The sequence below is a fragment of the Trachinotus anak genome, unplaced genomic scaffold (assembly GCF_046630095.1).
Source record: "Trachinotus anak isolate AG129_WGS33_773 ecotype Australia unplaced genomic scaffold, CSIRO_AGI_Tana_v1 ptg000019l, whole genome shotgun sequence".
NCBI lineage: Eukaryota > Metazoa > Chordata > Actinopteri > Carangiformes > Carangidae > Trachinotus > Trachinotus anak.
The window spans coordinates 9,668,997-9,678,820 of record NW_027273870.1 but is presented as its reverse complement, the minus strand read 5'-3'; the positions used below and the strand labels follow the sequence as shown (position 1 = coordinate 9,678,820).

At 41.7% G+C, this 9,824-nt stretch overlaps 1 protein-coding gene across 5 annotated transcripts; it reads left to right on the top strand.

Annotated features, from left to right (window-relative positions):
- On the top strand, positions 1 to 9,691 carry trim25 (tripartite motif containing 25). 5 transcript variants are annotated; one of them, XM_071504741.1, is made up of 11 exons: positions 1 to 157; positions 455 to 1,070; positions 1,710 to 1,805; positions 4,300 to 4,533; positions 4,845 to 5,013; positions 5,110 to 5,142; positions 5,315 to 5,377; positions 5,485 to 5,562; positions 5,978 to 6,118; positions 6,568 to 6,627; positions 6,722 to 9,691. In XM_071504741.1, exons 2-11 carry the CDS (start codon positions 474 to 476, stop codon positions 7,252 to 7,254), a joined length of 2,004 nt encoding a protein of 667 aa, XP_071360842.1. In that variant the 5' UTR covers positions 1 to 157; positions 455 to 473; the 3' UTR covers positions 7,255 to 9,691. The 5 variants fall into 5 exon arrangements, with proteins under 5 accessions (XP_071360842.1, XP_071360845.1, XP_071360841.1 ...); XM_071504744.1 differs by having other exon boundaries at positions 4,845 to 5,025; positions 5,978 to 6,076; XM_071504740.1 differs by having other exon boundaries at positions 4,845 to 5,025.
- The last annotated feature ends 133 nt before the right edge of the window (positions 9,692 to 9,824 follow it).

Genomic DNA, 9,824 nt, shown 5'->3' with positions numbered 1-9,824 from the left:
AGGCACGCCCCCCCCTGGCCTGAAAAGGGATGACGCGTCTGCCACCCAACATTCTTGATGTCAACGTTGTGTTACGTTGTAGTCCACTCCACACTTTGTCGGAAGCAGGAGCAGGTCGCTGCTGTGACTTGGACAGCTGTACGTTTGAGGACTCAAGGTAATGTGGGACATTTATCTAAAATATGTTACTTGCGAAACCCTGGTTCGTGTATTTCATTTTGTGAATCACAAAGTGAACGTCACTCTCGGGCGTCGCGCTCTTCAAATCTTAAAAGACGTTTGCTTACATTTCCATCGATATTCTTAATTAACACTGCTATGTTGCCAATAAAATACGCTTAACTTGAATAAAACCGTCGACATCGAGACTACATTTTACTTTCAAAACGAATCGAAAGTCTGCAGTTTCGTTTTCGTGCATTTCGTCAGTTAAGTTTCGTTTCTCCCCTCGCAGCCTCGTCTGAACTCTCATCATGGCCGATGTGGAGGAGGCGCAGTTTTCGCTGATGAGTCTGGAGGATGAGCTGACCTGCAGCATCTGTCTGAGCACCTTTGAGTGTCCAGTGACCATCCCCTGCGGACACAACTTCTGCCAGGACTGTCTCCTGGCCACCTGGAAGGAGACCTATAGCTGTCCTCAGTGCCGGACCCACTTCGCCACCAAACCGGAGCTGAAGAAAAACACGGTCCTGAGCACCGTCGTGGAGACTTTCAACTTGAGGTCGAGCAAGAGCGAGGTCAGCCTGTTGAAAGAGGAGAAAAAAGCCGAGGTGAAAGATGTCATCCGCTGTGATACGTGCATGGAAGCGGAGGCGTCCCAGACCTGCCTCACCTGCATGGCCTCTTACTGTGAGGAGCACCTGCGTCCTCACCGGGAAAACCCAGTGTTCCGACTCCACCAGCTGGGTGAACCTGTGGGTGACCTGTCGGAGCGCATCTGCCCGGACCACCACAAGCTGATGGAGCTGTTCTGCAGCCAGCATGGCCGTCCAATCTGCAGCCTCTGCCTCCAACATGTGCACAAAGGCTGCACCTTCACCTCCCCCGAGGAGCAGAGGAGCATGAAAGAGGTCTGTGCGAGCAGTTCTGTAGTGCTGGACATGCAGATCATTTAGGTGTCATTTCCTGGTTTTTGAAATATCAATCTCTGGGACCTCGACCCGGACCCAACACAGGGGAGAATGTAATTTGTTTGTAGTGCTCACAGCATTGAAAATTATATTTTAGAAAATCAATAACTTGTCTTTGAGGTATAGTGTTTAATATTCTGCCTAACCCACAGAACAAACCATCAACAGTTTCCATATGGATTATTTGTTTGGTAGAAAGGTGTTAAAATGAAAACCATTCACAACCTAACTGGGAAGGATACATTGTTGTGAGCACTTGCTGGGACAAATTTTTTTCCCCAAATTACTCAATGTGAAACAAATTGTATTTTGTTTTTGCCTGTCTTATTCAAAATGCAGTGTTTTTCCTCGTGTGGCCTCTTAAAATGACTTTGCAAGATTTTTTAAAGGTCCATGGGACCTTTATAGAGGTGATGCTGTATTTAGAGATTTAACAGGTCAGGGTTGGTAAACTGAGCGTAGCCACCTTCATTGTGAAAGCGAAACATAAAGATAAAGCCCAAAGTGGAAAATGGACCCTCTGTGAACTGTGTGTCTGTGTTTGAATAAACTAAATGTATTATGTTTCTCTGTTTGCAGTCTGACCTGAGAGAAAAGTTGGCTTTGCTGGATGGGAAGATTATAAAGAATGAGACTGTTATAAATCAAATGAAGGACATGCAGAACAAGTTGAAGGTGAGTTTGAACATTTGTTTTAAAGTTGACTGTGCTGTGATCCACATACTGTAAACAGCTACCAGTGGGAAAAGTACTGAGAGCCCAAAAGCATAAATTACCACATTATGTCTCAATAACTTATGATGTACCTTTATTGATCCCTCATTGGTTGAATTCAATTTCACACAGCAGCATATGCAAGTGTAGTTCAATTAAATAAATTCCATAAATATTTATACATGAGAAATAAGTTTAAAAATAAAATGAATGGGGATAATACACACAATAAGATAGATTTATGTGTATATGCATGTACAGTGTGTGTGTGTGTGTATATACTGTATGTATAAGTCAAACAGCTGTGCCTCTAGCTCAGTTTAGCTGTGAGTGGTGTATGGCTGAGTCTCAGTCAGTGGAGGTAGGAGGTACCGGGTGCTGTAGCATCGTGGAGTGTGATGGTAGGAAAGAGCCCTCTAAGTGCTTTGCTGGATGAGTCTGAACGTGCTCCTCGGCCGCCTCAGAGAGAGGAGTTGCACATAACAGCTTTCGGCCTCTCTCGTCCTCTTCTCTGTCGCTGTCTCCACACTGTCCAGTTTCGTTCACACCACAGAGCTGCATTTCCTCACCAGCTATTCTCAGTGCCATCTCCCCAGTACACCACAGCAAAGAAAACGATACTGGCCACTTCAGACTGGGAGAACATCCACAGCAGCCTAGTGCCCACTGTGAGGAATGGTTGTAGTATGTTTGGCATGTATTGATTTCACATTTGAACCTGTTTGTGGACTTGGATAGGAAAACATGTGGTCGGGGATGTTAACTGGTATGTTAGAGCCAAGAAAGTTTTGGCAGGGACGTTTGTCTGGCTGGATCATGTCGACCTGGACAGATCCAGTGTTGGGAATTTAGTGTGTGACAACTAGTTATTGGGTAACAACTGGGATGAGAGTGTTCTGGGGAAAGATGGGTCTATTAGACCACATTTGGTGTTGTTCTATTTTAGTATATCTGTCAAAGGGTGATGTTGAGTGTATAAAAAAGAGATGATTTCTGTATTCATGAGTGTAGTGTGCAACTGTAACCTCCATTAAATGTTAAAAGGTTCATTTCATCAATCTCACTCTGCTAAAGTCGTTTCTCCCTTAGAGAAGATTTCCCTCACACCACATTGAAACACCCAGGCCTCCTCAAAAACAACAGCCTGCCCTCTCCTTTCCTGTCAAGGGCCTCAGTGTTGTCTGACCAGCCCAGTTTATTGTTGAGTTACACCCCTAGAAACTTGGTGGGGGGTGGGGGGGTTGCTGTGCCAGAAGTCTTGGTTTTTTCTGGTGTTGAGCTGAAAGTGTTTTTTCAGCCTCAGGGAAGCTTTATTCAACTTGATGGTCTGTATTTTAGGTGGTATGGTGTCATTAAGCAAATATCCAAATGATAAGAAAAGTAACATTAAGCAACTGTTACTCTATGATAATGTTGCCTTGAAAATTCCCTGATAAAAAAGGTGCCTATCAGTCGAAGCTGACACTGTAACATTAAGTATCTTCATTTGGGATTTAATTGTTCTTTTTTTCTCTCTTCTTCTTTTCTTAGACTCTTTGGCATGTATACCTATTTCTTCTTATTCAATGATCTAAATCAGGAAACATTGGAACATAGGAAGAAACAACCGTTACAGACTATATTTTATTTAGGAGTAATTCTTCATTGATGTTGAAACAATGAAACACTTTTGTTTAATGATGAGTTTTTGTAAAGAAAGCTGGTGCGTGCTTGGCATGGAGCTGGACTCTCTCATGATGATGGCAGAGAGACCACAGCACTCTGGTTGGCCAGAGAAGCACATTCAGTGGCAGGCTGATTTCTCTTGGTTGTAAGGAGGATCGCTCAGAGAACTCATTAGGTCCCAGGGACATCAGGCTTTTTAACACCTCCCCGCTGTCCAGTGTATCCTGGCTACAGAGATGGGCTCGAACCTGGCCTGCCTTTGTGCGCACATGAATATATGGTAATGGTGTTGTTTTAGTGATGTATGAATGTATGTGCACATATGTGTATACATACAATGCATATTTGTATATATACTGCAGATTTGCACTTTGTTTCCCAGTCTCTGCCAGCACTGTTGTTTTTTTAATCTTAGTTTTTATTCCTGTTGTTTTAGGCTTTTTACCGAAACATTTTATCTTTCCTGAAAAAAAGAAAGTATTGTTATGGTATCAATGCAAGTACTCAGGTTTCTTATTGGCATCAATTTAAAAAGTTTTGAAACCCAGCCCTTCCTAAAACATATCAGTATTTGCTGTTCAACCCAACATGTCACACAAGCTGATCATTAAAAAATGACTTACTGCAAGCTTATTGTATTTTAATGAGGGCTGTCAAAATTAACAAATTAATCGCACATTTTGAAATGAATTAATCTAAGTTAATTAATTTTGACAGCCCTAATTTTAATACATTTCCGCTGTGTCTCGTTACTGATCTGTTTGTGGATCCTCTCCCGGTCCTCACCCAGGACTCAGCCACCAACAGGAAGAAAGCTGTGGCAGCTGACTATCAGCAGATGCGGGACATGCTGATGCGAGACGAGCGCGATGCTCTGATTGCAGTTGATCGAGAGATGGAGAGTGGTCAGACTAAACTCAGGGGTCTCATGAAGAAGTTTACTGAGAACATTGACAACATGAGCAAAGCTAAAGAAGATATCCACAGTCTTCTTAGTCAGTCCCAAACACTGGCCTTCCTACAGGTGAGACAACTGTGATTATCAACGTACACAGCCGAATTACCACACTGTGATAGTATAACTTGTCAACAGTAAGCAGACACGTCTCAATCTACTATGTTAATTATGTTGTTCTTTTAAAAGGCTGAAAGAACATTAATCTGCACGAGACAATGACCTGATCATGATTTTATTGCAAATTGATTTGAATTCATCCTGTTTCAATCATCACACATCAGACAACTTTATCAATTATTCCAATGAGAGATAAATTAATTTTTGCAATTTTCCACATTATGAAATGATACAGCTTTATCTCATTCCTCTCCTCACAGGCGTCATTTAACCTGCCCCCAGCTGTAAACTTTGACCCTTACACCCCTCGAATCAATCTGGACTCCAAGAAGGTGATAGCGACACAGGCCTCTGCTGCTGCCCTAAAGGAGTATCTGACAGAGATCTGTAAACAGCCTGTTGAGACCAGAATGAAAATGATTAAACCAGGTGAAGCTTCAGGTACGTTTATTTATTGAGCACGAGATTTAGCATTTGAAGATGCATCAAGAAAGTAGAGTGAAGTAATGTTCAATTTTGTTGCAGAAATTAACTATGATACTGACAGTGTTTTATCTGGTGAGTCTGTGTCATGTGGGAGTTGGTGCAAACAGAAATCTAATCAAAACAATAATCTAAAAATATTCCTCAAATTGGTGCAGACTTGGGTGGTGGTGGGATATTGGGGTCGTGTGGATAAAAATCTAAAATAAAAAGACGACTGTAATGACACTATCTGACATGTTCTCAGGTGAAAAAGCAGCTTCTGCCTCAGGATTTACACCTTTCAGCCCTGGATCTCACCAGGAATCTGGTATGTTCATCTTACCAGCACATATGCTTTATGATATGTGACAAGGATTTATGACAAATGAAAGTTCAAAATTAAAATGTCTTTTCTTTTGCCTGCTTGTATTTCAGAGCATACCAGACTTCCCAGGTCCCACAGTCCAGGTCCAGGTCCCCAACCCAAAGCAGGCCCAAAGAAGAAACCTTCAAGTAATTTTCTTATTAGACAAACAGATAAGATAAACTCAGTTACCAGTTTATTGGGTACACCTATTTGTAACTAAAGTACACATTAAATCCCACATTCATAAATGTTATAATGTTCAGTTTTTGTCATAGAGAGGAGTTTGTTCACTTAATGTTTACTTTGGAGGCTGCAGTTATTTGTAACGTAACACTTGCATAGCTCATTTTCTCAATCAGCTTCCTGCTATGAGCAATGGGACATGACCACACTATTGTCTGCCAAAGTTAAAACAGCTTTTGTTTTTTCACACAAGAGATTTTTTGCTGAGTTTTGGACTATTAACTTTGATTGTTGCTTATTTTGTTCAGGAGCTTAAACAGCTTTTCAGAATTTTTACTTAAGCCATACAACAAATATTTGCTTTGTTTTTTTCGTCAGAACAAACAAAAAAACCTCCACAATCCACTGAAGAAATTCTAAGAAATAATCTGGCCCGGTCAATGGAAAACCTGAGGGAACTTGCTGCAAAATTACAAGGTACCGACTGTCCTCCTGCAGGTGAACCCAACCAGAAACCAGGTACACTGCTCCTGCTGGAGCCACAGAAGTTTTCATACAACTTTCTATGCCTACGCAGCCAGAGGCAGAGGCAGTATGTTTTTGGGTTGTCCATCCATACGTCTGTACGTCCCATTCTTGTGAAAGTGATATCTCAGTAGGGATACATTGAAATGATAACATTTTATATCCAAATGGTCAAAGGTCAACTTCACTGTGACATCATAATGGTCTGCATTATTCAATGCTGTAACTCAGGAAGGGGAGATTGAGAGCATATTTCCTGTACCTTGCCTGGTTGGCAGAAGAGTACAACTGCGAGGCAGTAATTCTAGTTTCACACATGCAGCAGCACTCTGCTGGACATCTGAATAGACTTTGATCTGTAAATCCCTCTCCCTCCTTTCTTGTTTTAGTCTGTTATCTCTGAGCCTGTTTTCAAATGACTTTTTTGTCTTCCTCTGTTGCAGAAACTCCGGACATTCCTCTAAACGTAACAGCTGCTGAAAAAAGAAGCGAGCTTCTGAAATGTAGGTGTATGAGTGTATCAGGTGTCTTACTCTCATGGTAATAGCCACCATGTTTGCTATTTGAATTGGTCTTTCTCTCTTCTGTACCTTCTAGATGGCACGGTACTCACTTTGGATCCAAGAACGGCCCACAAACGCATCACTCTGACCGAGGACTTCACTAAGGCCTCTGTATCAGATGAGCACGCAAACTACCCAGACTGCCCCCAGCGGTTTTCTGTCTGCTCCCAAGTGCTTACCTCCAAGGGTTTCTCTAGAGGGCGCCACTACTGGGAAGTCAGAATGAGCAGCAACAACTTCATCGGCATAGGCTTAGCTTATGGTAGCATTGACCGCAAAGGTCCCACCAGTCGACTGGGCCGTAACGCCCAGTCCTGGTGTGTTGAGTGGTTCAACGTCAAGCTGTCAGCTTGGCATAACAGCAGCGAGACCGTGCTGGTCAATCCCAGTCCAAAGCGTGTAGGCGTGCTGCTGGATTGTGAGGGGGGCATGGCTACGTTCTATAACGTTGCAGACAGGGCGTATCCCTTCCACTCCTTTGTGTTCCCCTTTGCTGAAGCAGTGTATCCAGCTTTCTGGATCTTCTCAAGTGGCTCGTCCATTTCTTTGTGCAAGCTGCAGTCATGAGGAGCACGTGCACATATAGTTGCATATGCAGACACACACACACACACACACACGCACCCCAAGAAAATTAAGTAATAGTGGTTATTCTGAATATATTTGTACACAGAGTGTCACAGGTGAAATGGATGTGAGAGTTAACAGCTTGCCATTACCATTACCTATGCTGGCTGTGACTTAAGGCAACTAAATTTATGCTTACGCGACCACAGAAATTCAGCTGGCAGAGCATCTGCCACAGCAGGTGTCTCAAAACAACATAACATGCTTGAACTGCATCTTAAGTGGCTGTGATGCCCTTACAATTGTAACAGAACACACATAGTTCACTGTACACTTACTGTACAGCATGTTTATCCCAGTGTGTGTCCTGTTTTAAGTGTGCAGACTGTTTATTATACACTGAAGAATTGTAATGGATGTGAATGTTATCACACACATCAGTACAGTGTTATGATACAGTCTGCATGTGAAAAATACATGATTGTTTTGGAGTGAGTGTGGCTGTTAAAGTCATAGGGCTGGGCGATACAGCACACATAACTTGTTATGTGTCATGGTATGACTCATTGCTGGTGACCTTAAAGGTTCAGATTGACTAATGGGCTGCAAACGGAAAAAATAAAGTTTAAATCCTGTTGCAATAAATTCTTCGAAATCCTTGCACATAAAGTCCTTTTTGCTATGGAGCTGACACTCTGAAAGAGGGCTCTTGTTTTCCATCTATCTAGTTCTTGATACCAAAACCATAACATGTTGTATGTTTATTTATCCCTGTTTACTCAAAGGATTGACACGTGATTAGATAAAAAAAATCCTCTGTTTCCATGATGCAGTGATTGTAGTGTCTCATTTTCACATCATTTCATCACTGTATCATTTTATCATATCAATCAGGCAATATATTGTTTGTATCCCCCAGCTCTATATGCTCACTTCCTCAACTCTTTGACCTGTTTGGCTGATGAGAACAGACGTCACATAGACTCTGTTCGAATCAAGTTCTGACAGTGACTTTTTTTTTTCTCCTATATTTCTATGGAACTTTGGCTTTATTGGTTTGAGCCAGAAAATCATGGGAGAGAGTAAAGGATGAAATGCAGCAATGATCCTAGGCCACATTTCAACCTGGGATGTCATGCTTGCATGGCATACCCCATGGAAATAAAATGCAATACTGTTTTATATCTGTGGCAGGCACATTAAACCAAGAAGCCATCAGAATGCTTTGTAGGCTTTTGGTTAGGTGGCGGGAAAGTAGCAAGATGTACTGTACAGTTTCACAGGGTTAAATTATTTGTTGTTTGACACAAAGTTTACCCCAGCCTGTAAGATGTGTTTGCTGCAGCACACTGGTTACATTAGTTACCATGGCTCATTTCCTGATGTGACACCACTGGAGTCCATCAGGGGGTGAGGTGGTTGGTCAGCGTGCGCACTGACCGTGTTCACTCAGATGTAACATGAGCGTGCTCGTCTTGCAGGCGCTAAAAGTTGTGAAATGACGAACCATATGGGTGTCGAGCAGTAGAGATCTGTCTGCACAACATATAGTACATGAACAGTGAAGTTAGGTGGTTGAACATAGTTCTTTGTCATTTTGACAAAGGCAGCCTAAGTACCAAGTACACCGTTGTCCAGAGTGACGTAACTGATTAATTGGTAAAGGTTCAGACCTCAGTAAACAAGTGAAAGCTTCACTGAGGCATTTCTGCCAGTGCACTTCAGGTATGGGCCTTTTTATTAGGTTACATGCTGTTATTAAAATGACCTATGCACAGAAAGTCTGAACCTGTACAGTGAAATCTGCTGTTTTAACTATTTGCTGTTGCTTATTTTCACAATAGAAATTTTGGTTTGGTTTGAGAGCTTTACCATATCTTAATGAATGCCAAAGTCCTGACATTGTGTTGATACTTGTTTGGTCTTACTACCAAGCTTAAATAACATGATAGTGGTGTCTGTGCTTAGTGGAATTGAGGAAGAGTTGTTTATTTGCAACATGTGACTTTATTGCTTCTGTTTTTGGCTCCTAAAATGCATCTGGGACCAACTGCAGACTTCATTGGCTCATAGATGATTCTGCTGATTTGTTGTTGATTTTACAGTACTGATGTTCAACTAAAATGTAGTTCATTGTGTGTTCCAGTGAATCGGATTTCACTCTAAAAACTGCTATTTGCTGAAGCAGCTTTTGTGTAATCTTTCCTTGTTCAGTTGTCCTGTGCTCAGTGTGTGTGTGTGAAACAGGTAAATCTAAGTGCTAGTTGATATCTTTTGCCATATCTGTGATGTTGTTCAGTGTAGATGATGGCTTAAAATGATATAATATAAATATATGGTGACTGTCTTAAAAATTTAAAAGTTTAATTCAACTAAGATCTGTTTGTATTACAAATTAACCAATGTCCTCACGTAATAAATGTTCTTTTCTCTCTGAGCTACTCTTCTTTTCTTAAGCTGGGACAAGTGGTTTAAGGAGCAGTTCAACATTTTAAGAAATGCGCTCTTTTTTCTACAATGTCAGCATCAATATTGACCCTCATCATACAGCTGATAACTGATTCCTCTCC

What these genes read in the sequence shown, in the direction of transcription:
- trim25 (XM_071504740.1), top strand. Translation starts at nt 474, where the DNA reads ATGGCCGATGTGGAGGAGGCGCAGTTTTCGCTGATGAGTCTGGAGGAT. An exon ending in AGCAGAGGAGCATGAAAGAG is followed by an intron (nt 1,071 to 1,709) that starts GTCTGTGCGAGC and finishes CTCTGTTTGCAG; the next exon opens with TCTGACCTGAGAGAAAAGTT. An exon ending in CCCAAAGAAGAAACCTTCAA is followed by an intron (nt 5,563 to 5,977) that starts GTAATTTTCTTA and finishes TTTTTTCGTCAG; the next exon opens with AACAAACAAAAAAACCTCCA.